This window comes from Gavia stellata, chromosome 10 (assembly GCF_030936135.1).
Source record: "Gavia stellata isolate bGavSte3 chromosome 10, bGavSte3.hap2, whole genome shotgun sequence".
Lineage (NCBI taxonomy): Eukaryota > Metazoa > Chordata > Aves > Gaviiformes > Gaviidae > Gavia > Gavia stellata.
This window is the reverse complement of record NC_082603.1, coordinates 6,516,747-6,539,727: the sequence shown is the minus strand read 5'-3', so window position 1 is coordinate 6,539,727 and position 22,981 is coordinate 6,516,747. Positions and strand designations below refer to the sequence as shown.

Sequence of the window (22,981 nt, the reverse complement as noted above, 5' to 3'; positions counted from 1 at the left end):
CAACCACCCCAATGGGGATATGCGCACGCCCATTCACGGGAGGGTGAAGCAGAATACTCACTGGGGCCAACCCTCGCCAGTGGAGACTGTGAACAGGGTGAGCAAAGCCCAGATGATATTGTCGTAGTGAAACTCATGGCGTTTCCACTCCCGGCACTTCACCTCCATCTTGTTCTTCTCGTGGTCCACGTAGTTCCCTCTGCAAGGTTGGGAGAGAGCAGTGACCTTCCTTTTTACACTGCCAGACTATGAGGCGGTGGCTTTAAACATTGGGGGCAACATGTGTGTGCGGTGGGGGGTGGGCACCTCTCCTCCTGCGGGGCTGGAGGGAGAAATAGGGAGAGGCTGGATAACAACTGGGGCGAACCAGAGAAGGGGAAAGCAAAAGAGAAGAGAGAAGGAGGAAAGAGAACAGGAGCAAAATACGGGGCTCTGCAACCCACACCCCGTGCAAGGATGCACAAGTGCTGACACAGCAATGGGGACGGGGCTCAGCCCGTGCTGTCCACCCCAAGAGACTATGGCCAAGCGCGAGTCATGACCATGGACTTAACTGGGAACCCAAAGACGACATTACCCAGCACCCTGCCTTTGCCAGAGGTGTCAGCAGCATCGGACCTACTGAACAAGGGCACCTACATGCAGTCCTTCTCTGTGTCCTTAGAGCTGTCAGTACAGTAGAAAAACTTCCCCTTGAAGAGCTGGACAGCAATGACAGCAAAGATGAACATGAAGAGCTTGTAGACGATGAGGATGTTGAAGACGTTCTTGAGGGAAGTCACAACACAGTCGAAGACGGCCTGCAGGAGAGGGCATAGCTCACCTCGGGGAACCCACAGGCTTGGCAAAGGGCAGGACCAAAACCTTCCTCAAGACTACCATGGAGAAAGACATTTCCCACTCCTGGGGGGAAAGGAGGACAGAGGCTAGGCCTCCTCTTGGGCAAAGGGCTATTTTATGAGCAAGTTTAACACCTGGAGTATGCCCAGCACACACATAAACACTCAGCAGCCCCTGAGACAGCAGCAGGGATGGATATCTATACCCTCCAATGTTCTCTGCAACCAGGGCAGCAGACAAGGGACCACCCCAATGATGCAATTAGCAGCACTCAAGACCAATTAATAAACACTTCTTTGTTTCGCATCACCCCAAATAACAAGGCAGAGTGAATGCCTCTGCCTGCAATAGCAGCACCTCCCCAGGCTGTGCTCTCAGCCCTAGTTCTCACAGCACTTTAAGATAAAGAGAAATGTCCTTATCCCTGCTTCACGGTGAAGACAGACGTGTCTGGAAAGGAACTAACAGAGGCTGAATCCATCCACTGACCAGGAAGAAAAGCTGGCATCAAACCCCATGTCTCTGGGGTGCCACCCTGGGCCTCATCCATCAGCCAAATATCCCCTTGTGAGCAAAACTCAGGGCTTTTTCAATCTCTTATTCCTTTCCAGCTCTATACCCCATCAGCTAAGGTAGGGAAACCCATAATCCTACCTGCACTCCATAAATAATCCCTCTATTCAGATGGGACATCCCCCTTTGGTGTAACACCATGACAGCACAGCACACAAAATCACGAGTTGTTTGCAAGCTGCTCTGGTGGGAAAGATCATGAACTTTGGAAAGAGCTTTGAGCTCTCCCAAAGCCAGGACAGCCTATTTTATCAGGAGAGCATCTGGGCTTTGCTGCCTCGTGTCCGCTGCAGCCTCACTTTCCCTGGCAGAGGAACTAACTCTGACACCTTGCAGAGATTCAGGCTCGCTTTTAATAACTCATTGCACCTCCAGATGTGACGCAGCCTGAAGGGCGTTGTGTTTGAAAACAGGGCTCCTAAAACACAGCAAATGCTTTGAAAACTACTTGTTCATCGCTCACGAGCAAATTGATGTGCGTGGTCCCTGCACCCACTGGTCCATGCTGGAAAAGACAGATGTAAGACAAGAGATGGAGATCATTACCTTCAGCTTGGGCAGTCGCTTGATGGTTTTCAGGGGCCTCAAGACCCGTAGCACACGGAGAGACTTGATGGTCTTGATATCCCGGCCCTTGTTGGTCCTACCACGTCGGAAGGAGGCACACGGACCCAGAAATGAAACGGAGAGACAATCACCTTGCAGATCCGGGGCTGGATACTCGGGATTTTCAACAGCTGACAATCCCCCTCCAGCACACGAGGACGGGAACGGGAGGGCCACATGCCGTTCTGGGGGCCAGCACTCACAAACGTGTGACTGCTGAGCGCTCAGCCCACCCAAACCAGTCTCCTCCAACACGCGCGCTGACAGCTGGCAGAGATGAAAAATAAAGCAATCCTCTCCTCCTCGGGATTAGCACTTTTCCCCTTCGCTGGGGAGCAGCAACCTTAACAAATCCCCTCGCTGTGGGAAGCAGCAACATGCCAGGGCTTGGGAAGGTGATGCAACGCTCTCCCCAAGCAAGGACAGCTGCCCAAAGGGTGCTGTGGCATGCTGCCCTCCCCCATGTCCCCAAGCCACACTGCTTGATGGGGCCAGAAGGTTTGTTTCCCTACTGCAGGCACATGCCATTTGCAGATGGGGCTTGCAAAAGGCCCCCACCATTGCAAATTGCTTTCTACCGTTACTACTGGTTGCAAGAAATTCATAATAAAATAAGGGAGATGCATTCATTGGGGTCTACATGCAGGTCTCTCAGCAAGGGTTTTCCATCCTGGTTTAAACTCAAGATTCATGGTCCTTACATTCACCTAGGGAAGCACCTGCTCTGTGCTTGGCTTGCTCACACAAACGCTGTCTTTTACGGCTTTCTGCCTTATTCCATCAGTGCTACCCAACATGGTCAGCCTGGTCCTCTCTGTCGCATGCATGCAACATCTCAGCCCTCTCTTCCCTCTCCAGATCAGGGCTGCACTTGCCTCCACCCCAAGTCAGCTGAGGGAGGCAGAGCTTACCCCTAGAATTATTTACAAAAGCCCCCTCGTGACCCTCATTTCTTGAATATGATGATTAATCCCAACTGCAATACCAGGGTTTTTTCTTGTCTTTTAACTAAAGCCCATGGGCTGGATCCCAGGATGGAGCAGAGAGGTCCTGGTGAAGGTGGCACAGTTTGTGTCCACTGGGCACCCTCAAAAAATGTCATGGAAATTACTTACAACAGACGCTCCAAATTACACAGCTCCTTTGCGAGGGTTAATGCAACAGGGAGCACAATAACGGGCTTAATCATTAAGAGATGTAAACAAAACCACTAATTAATAGTCCTCTCCAGGAGCATAGCCCCACAAATGCATGGGAAACAACTGTACAAACAGCCCTGAGACCCACTTTGCACCTCCCTTCTCCTGCTTTGCTCAGTATCAGAGCCTGGGTAAGCGGCCGGGGCATCTGACCCGGGGCTGGGGTGAGGATTGGAGGGCACCGCTCGGCTGGTGCAAGCTGCCACCAGGGACCACTCAACTGCAGTGGTTTATATCTGCTGAGGAGGGACCTCCTCAGACCTCAGGAAACCTCCTGTGGATTTGCTTGGGATCCAACATGCATATGGGACATAGAGCTGGATAGCACCTGGAGGAGAATCTGGCTTTGCCGTGTCTACCGCCGAGGCTGAGCTCTCCCCAGCCCCCTGAGCTCGGCATGAACCACATCCCATGCCCTCGGAGCACGTCAAGAATAAAGTCCCTGCGGCGCTTCGGTGCAGACAAAGCCCCCACCGGGGCAGAGCCTTCAGCTCTGCGGCAGACACTGCTTTCCCTGTGCCCTGCTCCCCTGGGTGTGCTTCACACCATCTCGGGGTACTGCACAGACACCGAGATCCAGGATGAAAGCACCCTCCTCCAAAGGCCAGGGATTGCAGTGCTTGCAAAGAAAATCCCGCCTGCGATTTCCCGGAGCACACCACCTTTAATGCATCCTGGGGCAATACTGGGGTACATGCAGAGCAGCGGTACTCCAGTCTCTGCAAACACAGCTAAGGGTCAGCACAGGCATCAGACAGACGGACGCCTGCCTGCGGCCATCCCCCCGTGCTCCCCAGGGCAGCACCCCACACAACCCGACCGGCATAGTTACCCCAAAGCATTCCTGTTGATGATCCAGCCCGGCAGCCACCAAACAGCACCAATGGAGAGAGGAAAAAAAGAGAGGAGAGAGGAAGAAGGTAAGAAAAGCAGTGGGGGAGCTGCGCGGAGTTGACCGCAGCCTCTCAGGCAGCGGGGACCCTGCGGCAGCCCTCCGCTGCCCCACACCTGGGTTGAAAGGCACGATGAGTAAACCACGTTGTGTCTTCCAGGATGGGGCTTAACTCCAGGGAAGGACTCACCCAGCAAGCTGGGAGCCCCTGCCCTCCCTGCTGGAGGTTTTGGGAAGGGGGTGCGGAGTGAAACCTCTGCTGCAAGAGGAACCCGTGGAAAGCGGGACGGTGGGTGACAGAGGGTGGGTGCGTGGTCCTCCTCAGCCAGGAGCTGGGGAGGGGCCTTGAGGCTTGGCCCCAACCAGCCAAAGGCAAGACCCTTCCAAGGAACCGACCCCCAAGGCCACAGTTCCCATCTAGACAGGCTAACTTTAGTAAATCACCTCCATCAAGAAATCAACTGATTAAGAGCCTGAGCTGCAGCACAGGATCTCCTGCAACCTAGCGCGACACCCGCTCGGACAAGCCAAGGTGGTCTACAACGTCCCTAGTTGTAATCAAACCTCCGTCCCTGATTCAGCTCAGTCCCTGCCACGTGCGGACAGAGGGCTCATCACTGGGGGCAAGCCTACAAAGTAAAACGTTTCTTAAAAAACCATAAAAATAATCCCAGAGCCTGGCTGAATGTTAGTGAAACAGGTGGAAGGTGTGTTGAAAAGGTGATAGTTTAACTCTGCAGCACTTCTGGGATGGGATATCAGCCCTCTGTCCTGGCTGGCCTCACACCAGGTTATCTGGCAGTACGTAGGGATGCCTCTTGCTTCCAGACACCGGTGCTGACGAGCACAGGGAGATGCTGCTCAGCAAAGGAAGAGGCAGCTCTGCTGGGTACCGCTGGGTGGAGAAACTCCTGCCCTTGCTCACCAGGTGAGACAAGGAGGGCTATGCACTGACCACTCAACCCTTCCACCAACCTTTCCACCGCTCAGCCCTTCCCGCTGCTGCAAGCCTGCAGGCGTAGGTATCACCATCCCTCGGCAGCTCCGCAAAGCCACAAGCAAGCGCTGCTCCTCTGCACAATGCCTCCTCGGAGGGTGCCACGGGAGGCAAAAGTGACCGGGGTTTTTAGTTATGGTTCTGGTTATTTCAGCTAATTTAATTTGAACTCTTTGGAGATTTACAGGTTTATATTGGGCTTTTTATTTAGGCTGCGTTTGGATTGACGTACTAGCTTTCCAGGTGGAGAGCTACATATGAGCCAAGATGACCTCTCGCTTGGGATGTATGGGCTTGGAGGGGGCAGTGGACAAGCCGTGACGGCACATGGAGACACGGGTGGACACTTGCTTATTGGTGATTTTGATGTGGCACTGATGGCCAGGGGATGATGGTGGCAACGCTGGACCAGCTCAGAGCAGGAGGGCTCTGAGCTGGAAATGGTACCCCTGGACCAGTTCAGAGCCCTCCATGGCTACCCAGGACCCCCGGGGGAAAACCAAACTGCAGAGGGAGGCAGAAAGGGCAGAAAACCTGAACGGCATGGCGTGTCCCAGCACTTCTTCTACCCGCAAGTGCTGGACCTGGTCATCAGCCTCTCTCAGCCACGTAGTCACCGCAGCTGCTCCCTGGGCATTGCTTTGCTCATCTAGCACCATGAAGGTGAGGAGGGGGAGAGGAAGGACACATGGCCCCCCCGGCGCCACATCAAATAGCTCATGGAGGGAGAGGAAAAGAAGAGGGATTCAAATTCACCACCAGAGTTTTCCTCTCCAGACCAGGATGGAGGGAGGGAGGGTGGCAGGTTGGGACATTTATAGCTGGCAAACATCCCATGGCTCCTGGGGCTGCGGCGGTGATGAGCTGCCAAGGGGAGAGGCAGGTGTTCTTATAAATGCTTTGTAAGGTATAAACACATCGGAAATCCCTGCGGTTCCTTTGTTCCAATCACCCCCAAAGCCATGAGATCATGTCCACCAGCAGGAGCCACCGTGGGACGTGGGGGAGAGGGACAATCCCGCAGGTTTACATTATAAAGAGCCCACAACACAAGCAACTCAACGCCTACCCAGCTATGGCTACAAGACTTGCTGCAAACGTACGTGGTGATGCAAAGGCCCTCTCTGTGGGAGGGGGTTCGGTGCCACAGCCGATGGGCGTGCTTGCCCTCCAGAATTCAGCTGCCCTGTGCCCAAAGGGACCTGTCCTTCCCTCAGGAGGCTGGGCGGAGGCAGGCAAGTGGCAAGCGGGTTTGGAAGGGGCACGGCAGCTTCCCCACGTGCTGGGTGCTGGCATGTGGGGACCCTACCAGCTCCAGGGGTCCCCTCAGGAACCATGCCACCTTTGTGGGTTGGGGTCAAGGGGACAGTAAGCACCGATTACGGTACTGTTAGTGGGAGTGAGGACACCCGTCCACCCAGGAGCAGGCTGAGCCATCAACCTTCCCTCCTTCAGCCATCAAAAAGTCTTGATGAAAGATGTCTTGGAAGGAAAAGGCTCTCTTGTCCTCCTAAACCCCTCAAACCACCCAGCACATCTTCAGGCTGCTGATGCCCTTGAGCCCCTCCTCCAGACACGCTCTGAAGGGCTGCCCTGGCAGAGGGGGGATCAGCCAGACCCCGGAGATGCTCGATCCATCCTCGTGGTGGCCTGGGTGGCCTCTCAGGGGCTCAGAGCAATGTCCTCAGTCAGCAGACCTGCCCCGTGCCCCCTCCCCATGCCGGGGTCTGCGGTCAGCCCCCAGCCCTGCCCAGGGTTTGGTTCATCCCTGTGCTGAGCGAGCGGCGTTCTCCCGCGCTCTTCTGGAGGAGAGAGCAGCGGATGGAAGCACCAGGTGAGGAAGGGGATGAGGAGGGTGAGGAAGGCAAAGCAACAAGCCAGAGAGGGTGCAAGTGGGTGAGAGTGAGGGGAAGGAGCTGCCACCCAGCCAGGGGTGAGATGGGAGGGATGGATTACAGGCTGTAATGCATCAAGCGACCTTGGGGCTCGGAGGCAGCCACCCCAAGAGCCTCACACAGCACCTGAGCCACGGACAAGGACAGGGCTCCAGTCTGCGTGGCTGCCAGGCCCTCCCCTCTCACCAGCACTACCGCCACCAGTGTCAAAGGCACAAAGGGAGAACAACAGGGTGACAAAGGAGCGTGAGCCTCTCCTCTCTTCTCCTCTCCCCTCCTCGGGCACCAACAGGGTGCCATGGTCCCCAGGGACCAGGGGGTGCCCCTTGCCTGCGAGCATCAGTTGGCACCCGCTCGTCCCTCAAGCTTACGCTGCACCGCCTGCCCCAGCCAGCAGCACAAAGGAGGGCAGAGCAGCACAAAACTCATCCCTGGACACTTCTCCCTTCCGTGGCATAGGCACCGCAGACGTCGAGCCACCCTACACCCATTTGCAGAGGAGGACCCGCGGGCGCCACAAGCTCAGTACCAGACGCCAACTTCAAGGTGATGCTCAGCAGGGACACGCTGCAGAGCAAGCACACAGCATCCTCCCCTCGCCGTGATGCTGCAGAGGACGCGGGCACAAACCCCACCGGCTGCATCCCCACCCCTGCAGGGCTCTGGGGCAATGCTCCCCCTTGGAGCAGAGGAAAAGCCACCAGCCAGGAGTACCATTTCCAGCACAAAAATGTTCAGAGGGCAGCTCCACCTGGCAGGCTGCTGCTTTTGCTGTCTCTGTGCGCCCCGGGATGCGTAGCAGGTGTGTAACTCCAGCTTTGCCACCCTTAGGTCTTTTTCCCTCTCTAACAGACCCTTCTGCCCTCTTTCAAGTCCACTTTCACCACCAACCTCTTCCTAGCATCTCTAGCTTGCCTTGCCTTGCCCCCTGGCCTGCTTGCTCACCAGCATTTGACAAACAGGGAGAAATACAACTCTGGAGCAGCCACGCACCACTGCCAGGAGTTATCCCAGAAGCAGAGCAGAAAGATGCAGAGAAAAAAAATAATAAAAAATCAGGGTCTAGGAGCCGTAACACACAGTCACATCCTCCTCCAACCCCAGCCAAGGGAAGGCAAGGAGCCAACAAGGATGACGGCCACTTACGCCAAGGCGAAAGCCACCAGCGCTCCCACCACCACGATGAAATCCAGGATGTTCCAGAGGTCTCGGAAGTAGGAGCCATCCTGCAGGATCAAGCCCTGATCAATCATCTGGAGGGGAGAAACAGTGAGAAAATAAGGCAGGGAATGAGCAGCTCGGCCATCAAGCAGAAGCAGCCTCAGGCGGGATGTGCTGGGGACAGGGACATGGCTGGGGAGCAGCGGACCTGTCCCTGTGCCACAGGTATATATCAAGGAGCATTGTATTTTGGGAGCCTGGAGCACTCTTGCTGAGCACTCTTGCCTCCCAGTGCTAAGAACCAGGCTTTAAAGTCTCCGTCATCCAAATTTAGGACCAGAACTGAAAACCTGCCTATTTCCCACCTGCTGCAAGGATGCTGCAGGACTTGGCACCCCCAGCGCAGCCAGCCTGCAAGGGCTCTTACCTTGATAACCATCTCGAAGGTGAAGACGCCAGTGAAGACATAGTCAAAATACCTCAGGACCTGCAGAGGGAGAGGGCACGGGTGCTCTGCAGCCACTGCCAAGCAAACAGGCTCACTGCTGCCCACCCAGACCCCGTTACCACCCTGCACCGGGGCTTGCCTGGCTCAGGTGCAAACAGAGGGTGGGTTTGCTTCCCCCAAGCCCAGCCTGTTCCTTAAGAGTTCAGGACAGTCATAAACCCAGCCTGCGTAGGCAGGAGAGAAACATTTCCCACGCATGGTGCAAGTGGCTCTGAAATCATGCTGCAAGCCGGAATCATGCTGCCCCATGCCAGTCCCTGTGCACATCAGCATCTCCCCAGTTTAAGCTACTTTACTATCAACAAGGCACCCTGGTCTGCTCCCCAGGCTCTAAATACCATGAGTGGGAGCCTGAGAGGGATTTCGAGGTTTTATAAAGGAAGGCGATGGGGAAGAAGTCAGACCCCACGGCACAGTGCAAGCGCTGCCACTGGCTGCCCTGATCCGTGTCCCACATGTGCCCCACCATGGAAGCTAAAATCCTACAGGACCTCTGCCTGCGGGATAGGGGGAGCAGGGGAGGTTTGCAATCACTTTGTTGCGGTCGGAGTTGGTGAGGACGGGATCCTCCGCCGCGAGGGCGATGCTGCTGGCGGCGATCACCAGGAGGATGCACATCTCGAAGTAGCGCAGGTTCACGATGTAGTGGCAAGCCCTCCGCACCCTGCGGGGAGACAGCCCGCACCCCAACCTGTGAGCCCCTGGCATGCCCCAGGCATGGCCCACGTGCAAAACCCACACCACATCGCCGGCTTCCAGAGCGGAAAGATGGGCAGCAAAGTCTGAGGATCAAAACAAGGGAGCCCAAGGGTGGTTTGGGCTTGCTAACCCCTTTGCTTGGCTATCCCAGTCCCCCGGACACGCTGTGGCCAGCCAGGGAGAGTCCCTGAGAAATTGGGGAGCTTATTCTTCCAGGCTGCTGGAGCTGGGCAACAGTTACGGGGGAGCAGACAACTACAGAAAAATGCAACAAATGTTGAATAAAAATCACAGCTAGCAATCAGCAGTCAGGAGAGAAAGCCACGAGCGTGGCTGGCACAGAGGGAGAGCGCTCCCAGGGCTTGGGGAACACTGTGGCTGGTTATGCAGGCTCTTTGGGAGATATTCAGCCCCCTTCCCAAGGGGGTCCCCTGTTTTCAGTAGCATCTAGGGGTCCTTCCCCTTGCAGCCCTCCCCAGCCCCAGGCTACTGCAGTCCAAAAAATGTCTCACGGGTTGGTGGTGCTGAAGATGAACATGGAGCTGTGCGGCACCATCGCTTTGCCCGTCTCGCTTTTCTCCTTCTTCCGCTTCTTCTTCTCCATCTCCTCCTCATCCTCTTTGGTCTCGGCCTCCTTTAAGGGGCTGGCTTCGCCGTCTGTCTTGTTGCTAACTGCAGGAAAGCGAGAGCCTTTGCCTGGTCTTGCACCCAGGCAGCACCCTGGGGTGTCCCTGCCACCCGGGCACGTGCAACCCCCCGGCCTCTGCTTTGCATCCCCGTGCCGTTATGGGGAGAGGAACCAGAAGGGAAGAAAAGACAACGAGCTGCCGGAATGAAGCAGACGAAAGAGTTTTGAATAAGGCCAGCTTTTGTGGTGCTATTTAATTAATAACACCATTTAAAGCGGCTCATCTTGACAGCGAGGGTGCTGTTAAGGGGTTTGAGTGGCAGTGAGCGGGGCAGAGGCTGCAGATGTGTTGTTAGGAAAAACAAGGGATGCGAGTGTTTTGCCCGGGTGGAGAGGAAGGGGGAAGGAGGGATCAGGTGAAGGGGTGGGTGGGAAGGACGCGAGAAAGGGAGAAGCTCCCCAGGGGACGGTGGCACATCAGCATTGCGTTCAGGCTCCCCTGCAAAACTGGGGTGCTGGAGGGAGGTGCTGCAGGGAGCAGTAAGGAAAGCCCCTCCAGTTGATGGATGCAGATAGGAAAAGCCATGCAAGGGGGTTTCCAACCCCGCTGGGTCCCTGTGGGCTGGGAGAGAGGCTCAGGAAAGAGAGACGGGTCCTCACTCTGTACCACAGCGGAGTCGTGGACATCGATCATGATGGTGGTGCTCTCCGTGGCCTTCTCAGTGTTGGGGGTGATGGAAGAGAGGTCGGGCTCACTCCGGCTGACACTGCGGCTGGCCTCCAGCAGTGCTTGCTCGCTGGTGTCTAGGCTGCTGCAGTCCTGCTCCGTCAGGCTGCCCGTTTTCCCTCGGGGGGGCTCGGGTGCTGCTTGCGGAGGGCTCCTCTCCTCGGTGGTCCCGACCAGCTCAGCATCGCCGGCAAGGACCCCATTTGTCCTGCAGGAGGGATGCGGGAGAAAAAGAGGCACAAGAAGATAAGGGGAGAGGACAAGGAACTGTGGGAACTGCGAGATGCCCTCCCTGGGTACCAACCTGACAGATTCTCCACTCGCCTCAGGCTCCCCCTGAATCAGCACCTCCGTTGCGGCCTCGTCCCCGCGCCGGTCCCCATCCTGTGCCCCCTCCGTGGGGCTGGCTTCTTCCAGACCCATCTCCTGGCTGGCTGAGCGGCTCCCCAGGGCGCCAGCTGGCTCCTTCCCCTCCGTCCGGGCTCTGCGGTGCCGGCTGCGCCTCTGGCTCTGCCTCATCCTGGCCCTATCCTCGATGCCGCCTCCTGCCCCATCCTGCTCGCCAGGCTCACAGTTCCCATGGCACGATTTCTGGTGCCACGGCTCCTTGTCTCGCTTGGCCCGTGGCGACGGGCTCCTTTTGTCCTCGCCACCGCCAGGGTTGGCTCCTGGGGCCGGCTGCTCGGGTCCCTCGGCCGGTGGCCGCTCGCCCTTGCCGCCCTGTTCCTCGGCACATTTTTCCACGGCGACGCCATCCCCCGGTTTCTTCCTGCGGAAGATGCTGGCGTGGGGGTTGATGAGGGGCGGCTCATCCTTGTTGATGCCCTCCTGGCTGGACATCTGCATGTGCCGGCGCAGCTGGCTGGTGCGCTGCTCCCACACCGACATGTGGTGCCTCCGGCGACGCTCCCGCCTGCAATGGGGGACAGCAAGAGTTTGGCATCCCAACTGCCTTCCCAGTGAAGCACCCACCCTGGATTTAATTTGGGAATCCCAGGGAGAAGGATATGCCATCCCCAGGGCTACGGACTGGGCTCCTGCTTCGTCCCCAGCCCTCCAGCATCCCTCTGGTGCTGGCAGGGGCTGGAAACAGGGCTGAGGCTGTACTTTTACCCCTTCAGAAGGCATCAGGCTGATGGACCAATGGCCCCAGCAGCCTCACAGCTGCCCTGCAGCTTTCAGGCAGCACGCCCAGCTTGCTGGGAGCAGCCAGCACCCTGTCTTGCCCTACCCCAGCCAGGCAGTGACCACCTTCCTCGTGCCTGATTGCCTGGGGACACCTGCTTAAATATGAGCAATGCCATCTCACTGCAGCCGGGGATCCCTCCTCGCACTGGGGTTGTCTTTGCATCACCAGCTCCTCGGAGCCGGGCTCCTTTTCGGAGCGGCGCTGCCCTAACAATACAAATGACCACGCAGGGGACTCTGACATGAGGGCCAGCTTGCCAGCAAGGGTGGCAGTCCTGATGGCTTGGGGACAGTGAGTAAGAGGGGAAAAGACTGCAGGTACAAGACCTGCCTTTCTCCGTGAGAGATGGCCCTCTGAGACATTTGCAACGGAGAATGTCACCAGGCGCAGGAGGCCCCCTCCCTCCCTGTGCTCAGCTATGCTCAGCTGGGACAGCCTCTCACCCAGCACATCCTGGGGAGGAAGCCTGCCCTGAGGCTTGGGGAGCAGCGGTTTCGGCTGTCTGCAGGGGAAGGAGCTGTACCAGACTTCTCTATGTTCCTGCGGGTGTGCTCTACGGAGGACTGGGCTTTGCCATGAAACTTTTGCAGTGCCATAAACACACACACAAACACCCTGGAGAAGACAGACGTGCCCTTCCCAACACACCTAGGCACAGGGAAACACCCACGAGCACACACGTGTACGTACACTGTTCACCCCCAGAACACACGCGACTGCACATCCACGGACAGCGGCACGCACTGACGCACACGTACTGCACGGCACACACACGATGAGGTTAGGTACGCACAAAACCACGAATGCACGCACAAATCCACGAATGCACGCACAAATCCACGAATGCACGCACACGCAAACAGGGGTGCAAAGGAGCACACTGAATACAGGCACACACACACACACGACCCCCCTCCCCGCCGAGGAGGCCGGAGGGGAGCGGCGTGCGCCCCGGCCCCGCGGACGCACAGAAAGCACAGGAGCCACAGACGACACGCGCCCCCGCGGCCCACATACAGGTGGCTGCTGCGTGGCTCCCACATCGACATGTGGTGTCTCCTTCGCCTGTCTCTTCTGGGGAGGAAAAACAAATGGGTTCAATCCCCCCTTCACCCCTCCTTCGACTCGTGTGGGCAACACAGAGAGGTGTCCCCCCGCGCCGGGCAGCCGGCACCTCTTTGCCTATCGGCCACCGGCTGCTGGGATGCCGGAGCGCAGCAGCCAGCAGCAAAACTCCTACACGTATGCGCTTGCACACCGGCAACAAGTTGCCCGTGGGGTTGCCCACGCTCACACACTGCACCCGGATTCCCACACCCCACCATGGCACATGTTGCTGCCATCCAGGGAGGTGCGCGCAGTGATGCTCGTGTTGGGGATGCGGATCCATTTGGTGGGCTTCACAGAGTCTTCCCCGCGCCGGCCAGCTGTGCAGCAGCAGCATGGGAGAGCAGTGCAGGCTGCAGCCTCTCAGAAGCCCTGATACAGCCTTAGATATTTAACAGCTCTTTCAAACTCCCCCAAATTCACTTCTCCCGAACAACACATGGCAATTTTACAGAGGAAGCAATGCGTCAGGCCAGCCCTGAGCTGCTCAGAGCCATCGCCATGGGTTGAGGCTGCCCTGAGATCACAGAGGGGAACGTGAAGCTCCCCAGCAAAAGCAAGGCACAAGCTCAGGGCTGAGATGCTGCAGAGCCCCTTTCACCTGAGTAGCCCCGACACAGAGAAGCCTAACAGGGCTGTCGGTGCCCTTCAGCGCCGCTGACTTCAGGCAGCTGGGGAGATTCAAGGCTTTATCCTTTGTATCAGCACAGTCAGATACGCACAGCTCCAAGCAAACAGCCACGAGCATATGCAAATGTGCATACAGTGATTTAGAGTTTTTGCTTTTGCAAACGCCCTGTACGTGTGCGTGTGCAGGACAGGCAAGCAAATATACTCCAACCACACATGACCAAGCGTCTGCATCCACGCAGAGCTCAAGCAGGCGAGACAGGGCGCATCTCACTGCCTTCGAGTGCAATGACACCCTCAGCACCTGGGTGAGTCGCGCGGGTGATGGCCTCCTCACGGCCACGTGCCCGGGAACAGCCCGGCGCCACGCTCGAGGCAGAGAGCAAACTGCAGGTGCTGGCTGCCGTCCCCGCAGCAAGTGGCCGAGGCTTCAAACGCATCCACGCACCACGGTAGGCACCAACACATGACAAGCATCCGCATGCGTCCATCTGGCCACCCACTCGTCAAACAGCCCCGAGCCATCTGCACCAACGGCGCCCATGTACAAATACAATACTCCGATCGGCACCGCAGCTGCCCACGCCAACCTGGCCATGTGGGAGCACTCATCCCCGAGCGCCACCGGACCTCTCCGCAGGCAGGAACGCGTGTACCAAACCTGCCTGCGCTGGGTACCCACGTAGAAATGAAGCCATCTGTGTCTGCGCACGCCCAAACGCAGAGACCGGCTCAGCTTCACCGCTCTGAGTTTCCAACAGCCCTTTGGTACCGGCTCTGTTCTGGCTTGTCCCTCTCACTGTGACGTCCCCACCAGCCCTCCCCGGCTGCTGGCATCAGCGTAGCACCACCAAAAGCATACCAGACCTGATGCTGGAGATGGCGGCTCCCACAATGTCGCACTCCCTTCCCTGTCCCTGACACTATCCAGCCTGACGAGGAGAAGGAGCTGGAAAAAAGATCTGCAAATACCAATACCTCCCATTTCAATGCCACTAGAACAACAACAAAAGGTTAGAGAGCTCTGTTTTCCTAACCACCTATATCTAACAATGGCTTGAAAACTCCAGCAGGGATGTGCAGCGCAGGCAAAGCCTTTGGTGCCCTAATATATTCCATTTTTCCCTCTTCCTCTCTTCTATCTGTCCACCCTCCAGCCTCTTCTGCTGCCTATATCCCTTTATTCCCTTGCTTTATCCAACACATTCCCACCAGCAGCCAAAGCTGGTCACAACACACAGACTCTGCCATCCCTCCCAGAAACCCCCCAATACCTGGCCAGGCACAGATTTATTACGAATCTCCCCATCACCCCCAAACCAGAGCGATATCTGCGGCTGCCGGGATACCAGGCAGGGCTTACAAATACCCCCCAGCTCCTGCTGCCCCTAAAACCATGGGTGGGGCGTGCAGGACGGGGGACCATCACATCCCACCGCTGCAAAGCCAAGGAGCTGGGGCTGTTCCCGACGCTGCCTCTGACCCCCCCAGATCAGAGCTCGCCTGAAGACAGCTGTTTCTCTCGGCAAATCTGCAAGAGATTCTGCCGTGTACGAGCTTGGCTGGGTTTCAAAGCATAACGAAACCTAAAATTCCCTGGGAAGGGATTCTATAAAAAAAGAAAAAAAAAAATCCTTTCAGCCGTACTGAAATGTACTGTTTTGGGAAACAAATCAAAACGCCTCGTTCCAATGTTGACTTTGAAAGTTTTATGTGATTTAGACCATATGACACTGCAAAATAAAGGGAAAAAAGGCATCTAGAAAGGAAAAAACAGAATTTTCTTCTGCTGAAATGCAGAGACAAGGCTCCTTAACACCATACTGGGGGTTTATGTGGTTTGCGTTTTTTTTTTCCTCGCCCAAATCAAATTACTGAACAATCAAACACGGTTTCGCAAACCTGCTCCACCTCTCATAACTGCATTCGCTACCAGGGAAGGAGCCCGGGGGAGGTTTGTGACACCTCTGGCTCCCCTCTCCCCCAGCCCTGGCTGCAACCCGCAGCTCTGCCACGAAGAAACGCTCCCCAGGAACAAATATCACCCCTCCTCAAGAAAAAACTGAGATACCTTCCCTCCTCCCCAGCCTCCTTCCCCACCCCTAGCAGCAGCCCTGAGTGTTTGAGCTGTACATTTGGGGCAGAAAGCCTCTTTTAGCGGATTTCTGCTATGCCCAAGCTCTGAGGCTGCTGCTTGGGGAAGGGGTGAGCAAGCCCAGGTCTTGCGGGGTGACCTGGTCCCCTCTCCGACACCTCTCCAAAGGCAGTGCTGCTCACGGGGAGCCCGCTCCTAGATCTCCATCCATCCTCAGGAAGACACCCGGAGAGGGAGTCACCCCACCCAGGGACCCCTTTTTATTGCTGCAGCCCCACAAGCAGCCATGGCAGGCTCCGCTTCAGCTCTCCACCCTGCTGAGAAGCCTGGCTGGGCTTGGGGGGACACCGGGGCAGCGATGGGGGGGGTCACTCACTCGATAGCAGGCATGTTTGGGGCGGACATAGGGCTGACTTCTTTGGCTTTCTGAAGGGCGTGCTTCTGGTTAAAGGCCTCCTCTTCCTCCTGTTCATCCTGCAGAGGAAAGAAGGGAGTTGCTTCGTGGGATGCTGGGGTTTCAAGGGAAGGTGCAGCCATCAGAGGCAGCAAGGGATGCACGGGGCTACCTTAGATGCCAAGGCATGCGGGAGAAAAGGGGAGCAGTATTTCCAGAAACAGCCTTTATTTTATTATGGGGACGCAACTTCCCCACTACGCCAGATCTTACTGAAGGCGTCAGCGCTACTTAAATAAGTGAACCCAGCCCACTCCAGGCAAGAGCCAGGCTGTGCACACTAGAACAGCCCCAGACGGCGTAGACCAGCTCAGCCCTCCCTTCTTCACAGCCACAGGGGCGAGACAGGCATCCCCTCGATGGAGTGGGAGGCAAGGCATCCATGAATGACCCCAGCAGAGACCGTATTGCTTTAACGAGTATGGTTGCATCTCTGGAGCAAAAAACGTCATTAGGAATCATTAGTGCGCATTCAGCCTTTTCAAAAACACAGCGCTCCCTTAATTGATGCTGCTGGTACACGGCGGGGCTCTCCCACCCCTCTCAGCCCAGCGGCAGCCGGCAGCCCCTGGAATTGCCACCTGCACCCACCGCAGGAGGACAGGGACCCCTGCACGCACCCTTCGGGGAAACGAGCACCATGCCCCGTTTCCTTCGCTGCTAACGGGTCAGATTTACACCAGCGTGGAAGCCTCTCAGTAAGCCCCAAGGACCTGAGTAATAGGCATGGGCTCTGCAAAAAAACAGGCACTGCGGGATCGCTGGTCCCCTCCAAAGCGCAGCAACGACCCTTGCAGCTCTCGCCTACTCACCGTTATCCAGATGGTGCCCCAACATTTTAGCATTCCCCAAATATTTCCCAGCATGGTCTTAAAAACAGCGAAGCCAAATAACCTTCTCAAGCACCATCCTAAATTGCATCCTAAATCACATCCACTGCCCTACGGGCAGATGGGGAATAAATATTGACGCCACTGGAAAGCGCTTCCCACTCCACATCTCCAGAGTGCTCTGGCACTGTCCCTGCATCAGACCGACGAGGGTTATCGCGATCTGACCGGAGGCAAACAAAACTGGGGAGCTTAAATGGAGAAATAGTTAAGCCAGACTTGGTGGGAAGTGTGGGTGATCCTGGAGAGACCAGCAGGTTTGAGCACTTTCCTAAATCAAAGTCTAAATAGCTTTGCCCAGCGATATGGCTTTGTGTTTCAGGGGAGCACCCTGCGTACCTTCCTGGAGGAAGAGCCTCCACTTCCAATTTGGCCCGACCTCTTTTCAAGGCAGGCTGAGCTAAGGGAATAGGTGGCCCCGGCTCTACAGCGAGAACAGTCACAGGCACTGCTCCCGGTGCCTCTTCTGTTGGTCCCCTCCTTCACTCTCTTCCCAAGAGAAGAAAAAGGAGCAAGAGGAACGTACCTTGGTGAGCTCCTGAGCGTTGGCCAGGTTGTCCACCGCAATGGCCAAGAACACATTCAGCAGAGTATCTGCGAGCAGCTAAGGATGCACAAGCCATGTGTTAAGGACATGCATGACTGCAGCCACCAGGTGAGGGTGGCCCTGATGGCTCCTTGCCAGCTCAGTGAGGAGCAGCCAAAGGGACAAACTCCTCACCCATCCCATATACACAGCCCTCAGTGCACCGCCAGACAGCTCCCTCTCTGTGTTTGGGATATCCAAGGCTGCCGCACATGTGATGGGTCTCCCTTAATTGGGAGAGGAGGAAGGAGCAGTGGGTAGGGAGGGGGATGCCCCCAGAGAAGGTGATGAGCTGGGGTTGTCTCCACTAAAAGCACAGCAGCCAGGTGGATACAGTTTCCAAACAAGGTGAGGACGATGAAATAGATGGAGGACCACATGCCTGAGCGAACGCCTCCCTGGGAGCGGATGCCGTTGTACATCACCTCGTTCCAGTCCTCACCCGTCAGGATCTGCAGGAAAGCAAGCCAGCAGCTCTGTCACCTGCACGTTATTGTCACCTGGACAGCCCCCTTGGTCCATCCCACCAACGCACAGGAGCCGAGTACAGAGACCCTGTGCAGTGGATAACCCAGCTCTACAGCTGCAGCACTTGAGGGAGATGATGTTGGACACTGCTGAGGACTTAGGTCTCCTCAGAAGAGTTTTGAAACTCTTCCAACTTCTTTAACAGAGGTAGAAGAGTTTCCACCTCTTGCCATTCACTTTGTTATACAGGAGGAGAGGGAAGAAGCGAGTTATATCCTAACAGCTGATGGAGGGGAACTTGTTTGGTTTAAAGACCCCCTTCCAGCCAGGGCAGCTTGATCAAGTAGTCCCAAGTCCCTTTGGTTGTGTCCCCTTGCAGCCCAGATCCTACCTGGAACACTGTCATGATGGCCGCGGGGAAAGTGTCAAAGTTGGCCGATGGTGTCCCATCGATGAAGTTAAACCTGGAAGCCAGGAGGACATAAATGGGCTGGGGTACCACGCCATCAAACCCCTGACTGCTGTGTTATCAGCTCTCTTGTGCTTAGGAGGACCTTTCCCCGCTCTAAGGATGGTCTCCTGAGCATTTGGTGCCAAAACCCAAAAGGCGTCCTGGCCAGAAGGAACCACACAGCCCAAAGGCACCCCTCAAGAGGGGACTTTCGTATGGAAGAAGTACCACTGTTAGCAGCAGATTGAGGAGCAAGGCTACAGTCTTCCCAGGCACTGAAGAGGGTGTCATCACTTGGCTTTAACACCAAGAAATTCCTTTTCCGCAGATTTGAAATTACCTACCTGCCTCCAAACAGCTGCATTCCCAGCAGGGCAAAGACTACAATAAAGAGGAAGAGGAGGAAGAGCAGGCTGATAATAGACTTCATGGAGCTCATCAGCGAGACCACCAAATTTCTCAGGGATGCCCAGTACCTAGAAAACAGAGACATTGCTGGACCACTCCCAGTGATGCTGACAGGAGAGCAGGAGTGACTGGATCTGGGCTGCAGCCACAGTCCAACATGAAGGGTGACAGGTACGGATGGTTGGTACATACTTGGTTATTTTAAATATTCGCAGAAGACGAAGGGCTCGTAGGACACTGATCCCAAAAGAGGTTCCTGGTCTGAAGATAGCCCAAACCACTTCAAAGATGCTTCCCACTGTGACCTGAGAAGCAGACACAGCCATGAGTCAAAGACAGGCTCAGGACAGGCTATTGCAGGAAATCTTCACATGCCTGAAGATGAGGCACCCACCACCCTGCCCAAGACCTGGTGTCTCAGCCTGGCACAGGTAGGCAGAAAGGGCTCCTGTGCCCACTGCGAGGGCCATCCCGTTCTTCTCCCCCTTAGTGCCTTGTGCTGCAGGCACCTGCCAAACATCTCCCCCCACACCCACAGCATCTCTAGGGCTGCTTACCCCACAGTCGAAGCAGTTGAAGGAAGAATGAAAGTAAAGGCGCGGCCCCATCCCGTACATCTTTAAGGACATCTCCAGAAGGAAGAGCCCAAGAAACAGGAACTCTGCATAGTCTGAAAGAGAAAACCCAAACGCGCTACCCTCGGGGCACCGAGCTGCACGGAGCATCCTGCGTGCACCCACCAGTGGTCCATATAGCACACCACAGAGAAGGGACAAGTTGAGGAACACACCGCTTCCCCAAGCTCTCAGGGTTTGGGACGAGGGAAGCTTGTCTGTGAGGACCTAAACTGTATATAATAGAGCATCAACCCCACAAGTTAATCTTTCAGGGTAGGTGCACCAGTATCCCAGGGGTTTAAGACGACCAGAGATGGCCGGCACAGAGCAGAGCAGCTCTTCAGCATTATACGACAGCGGTTGAGGCGCCTGCAAAGACATTAACCACGTGACACTGTAAGGGAATATTAGCAACCTGGATTTAAATCATTGCACGGCTGGAACTTGGCCAGGGTAACCGAGCCGAACAGCCAAGAGCCAGTGAAAAGCTTCTCCAGCTATTTCATGAACATTAACAGGCAAGAGTCTGGCTCTTCACCTTGTCCAAAAGATGCTTCTCACCACGACCAGCTGCTGTACCACACCGTGGCGTGCTGGGATCCCGGCAGGTCTGAGTGTGCTAATGCAAATTTGGGCAGGCCCCGAGCTTGATGAGGACATTTTCAAGGTGAGTAAGAATAACACGGCTGAGAAAGCAGCACTGTCCCCGCTGCAGCAGCTCAGGAGTAATACACGGCTGCTGTGGGGTCGACAACGCTGCTATGCAGTTAGCACCATGCTAGAATAGATACAGGTGTACTGCCTCCGAGACCCGACCTTGTACCATGGCCCACGGTGGGCTGGGGGATGCTCCAGTAACTGGTTGCAAGCTTGGGATCTCCATGCCATGCTCTGCACCAAAACTTTAACCAGGGGGTTCTCCCATGACCAGTCCCATCCCTGCAAACTCACGCCTTTCCAGCAATCGCCTGTGGGCATTCAAAGATGGATCTCCAGCAAGCTTTCCATCACCACTGTTCACAATTTTAGGATAAACCCAACTGAGACCTGCAGTCTGTTACTCTCTCTTGACAAACACATCAGACCTGAAGGGCATGAGGCCAGTGAAACTCCTCCACATTTGCCCACAGGGCTGAGACAGCTATCAGTGGCCACAGGACCACGGGCAAATTCAATAGCTGTACATGGTCCTTTTTTTATCAACAGTGAATGTAATTCAGGTTATTCCCCACCCAGCTCCATACCAGCATGACTCTGTTGGGATTCATCTCCATGTGCCCTGGGGCAAGGAGCGAGGTCACACTGCAGCCTCCGGCCACTGGAGATAAAAAGGTTGCAGGAGGTTTTGCCTGCCCTCACAGTGCTCTCACACCTACACAAAGCCCAGGGACTCACAGAGGAAGTGGGTGAGCCAGGCTGGCTGGTTGTGATGGACAATGGCCACGCAGGCAGTGTTGAGAGCCACCAGGCTCAAGACGATCCAGTAGAAGACCTGGGATTTCACCATGTGCCGAACGGAGATGCGCAGGAGTCGCTCCTTGTGCCGTAAGTAGGAGGCACCATCCACTCTGGCGCCTTTGAGGCCAGAGTGACTCAAGGGGTTACCTAAGGGAAAAGAGGGAGGAGAAGGAGTTGGGTGCTCCAGGCAAGGTGAGAGAAGGAGTTGGGTGCTCCAGCCTTCCCTGCAACATGAGACACGACAGACGGCTCACACACATTGCTCTTATGGGACTTGACCTAACCACACAGTTTTTAAATGGTACAGGGGGCAGCGGGTGGTTTGCCCCCTTTGCCATCAAACTAGCAGAGGTGGCTGATCTGTGCCAATCTCCACGTGATAGGCGCGACCCTCGCAACTCAATAAACTAGCAGAGGTTTTGGGGAGGAAAGCTCCAAACTGCACTAACCCAAGGTTGGATGAAGAGGTCTCCTCTGCGCCAGCCTCCGCTCACCCACGGAGGCAATATCGACGCAGTGCTCGTCGCTCGAGTCACGGTTCATGGTGTCTGTCCGGTTCCTTTTGATGGTGGCTCGCCTGAGCACTGGGAAGGGAAGAGGAAGGGATGTTGGTGGCCCAACTCTGCCAGTAGCCAGCTCGTGGGACCAGGACCTGGTGATTGGTACTTGGCTAACTCAGGTCTGGGAACAGGCTGGAGATACCCAGGTGACCCAAGTCCAGAGCTATCTCTTGCATGGGACCAGACACCTCCTGGCCTCCACACTCTCTCAGGGGTTATGCTGTCAATCCACCTCCCCACATCCCTCTCTTGGGCTGCAGACCCCACTGGGGTATCCCCAGACCTCCCATCACAGTGGGAGGGTTTCAACCTCCAGCTGCGAGCAGGCAGAAGGAAGGGCAGGCAGGTGCTTAGGTAGGGCACTGCTTGTCTTACCTTCTAAGGCTGAGGTCCCAGCATTTTTGTTCTCTTCAGCCAGCATGACTTCCTCTACGCAAAACACAAAGTTCAGCATCAGGAGACAAGACACTGTTGGCTGAGCACATCAGACCTCACTGCCTTGTACCTAAGCACTTTGCTCAGCCTGGAGGTGGTTGCTCCAGGTTGCAAACTCTTGTCAAGTATTGATTAAGTGTCCAAAAGCAAATTCTGGAGGGTGGCAAGTGGCAGCTACCATACATTGCATCCAAAAGAAAAATTACTTGTAATCAACCCTTCTTCCATTCTTCCTCCACTGTGCATCCCCTCCAGACTGCTCCAAGAGCAGACTGGGCTGGAAAATCCCTGTCACCATTCACTGCTCTACTTTCCCCCTACCCACCACTGCAGGAAACTCCAGCAAACATCAAGAGAAAGGAAACCATAGCAGAGCAAAGCTCACAGCCGTGATGCTCACAGCCTCCCCTGGAGATGTAATATGCCTCACGTTCAAAATATGACAGTTTTATGCCACAGAACGTGATGTTTCATCAGCTGTCGGCAATGTCCTTGCTCTCAGCTTGGCTGGAGAGTTGTTGGAGCATCTGGGGTCAAGCTCGCCCATGCACCCAACGCCACCACATGAGCACCTGGGCAACTCTGGGCAACTTCGGGGTTGCACTGGATGACACTCAGAGATCCCTTCCCATCCCCACCACTCCACACGACCGGCACCCTGTGGTGCCTGCCACCCCCCCGGGAGCCCCCCCAGCCCACCAGCCTTTACCCGCTTTGTCTATCCAGGCCCGGTAGCCGTTGAGCTCCCGCTCGATCTGCTGTTGGCGTCGCAGCTTCATGAAGGCTCGGCGGTTCTCTACTCGCTCACGCTCTTTGGCAAACTCCCTGGGGAAGGGCAGAGGGGGGCGGTGAGAGCATGGCTGGGGGGCAGCGGGGTGCATGGGGGGCTGGGGGCACCACAGGGCCGG

General features: G+C 56.1%; 1 protein-coding gene across 1 annotated transcript in view; it reads right to left on the bottom strand.

The window, feature by feature from the left end:
• CACNA1E (calcium voltage-gated channel subunit alpha1 E) overlaps positions 1–22,981 on the bottom strand; it is a 95,438-nt gene that overhangs the window by 23,077 nt on the left and 49,380 nt on the right. The window contains exons 8-29 of the mRNA XM_059822143.1: positions 22,783–22,898; positions 22,014–22,067; positions 21,573–21,662; positions 21,016–21,225; positions 19,561–19,673; positions 19,196–19,308; positions 18,940–19,071; positions 18,536–18,608; positions 18,011–18,128; positions 17,617–17,684; positions 16,123–16,220; positions 12,932–12,988; positions 11,030–11,638; positions 10,659–10,933; positions 9,883–10,042; positions 9,206–9,335; positions 8,591–8,650; positions 8,149–8,255; positions 4,051–4,062; positions 1,960–2,056; positions 640–800; positions 62–199 (exon numbers count right to left, since the gene is read on the bottom strand). Of these exons, the coding sequence (XP_059678126.1) occupies positions 62–199; positions 640–800; positions 1,960–2,056; positions 4,051–4,062; positions 8,149–8,255; positions 8,591–8,650; positions 9,206–9,335; positions 9,883–10,042; positions 10,659–10,933; positions 11,030–11,638; positions 12,932–12,988; positions 16,123–16,220; positions 17,617–17,684; positions 18,011–18,128; positions 18,536–18,608; positions 18,940–19,071; positions 19,196–19,308; positions 19,561–19,673; positions 21,016–21,225; positions 21,573–21,662; positions 22,014–22,067; positions 22,783–22,898 (2,991 nt within the window). The remainder of the gene's footprint in view (positions 1–61; positions 200–639; positions 801–1,959; positions 2,057–4,050; positions 4,063–8,148; positions 8,256–8,590; positions 8,651–9,205; positions 9,336–9,882; positions 10,043–10,658; positions 10,934–11,029; positions 11,639–12,931; positions 12,989–16,122; positions 16,221–17,616; positions 17,685–18,010; positions 18,129–18,535; positions 18,609–18,939; positions 19,072–19,195; positions 19,309–19,560; positions 19,674–21,015; positions 21,226–21,572; positions 21,663–22,013; positions 22,068–22,782; positions 22,899–22,981) is intronic.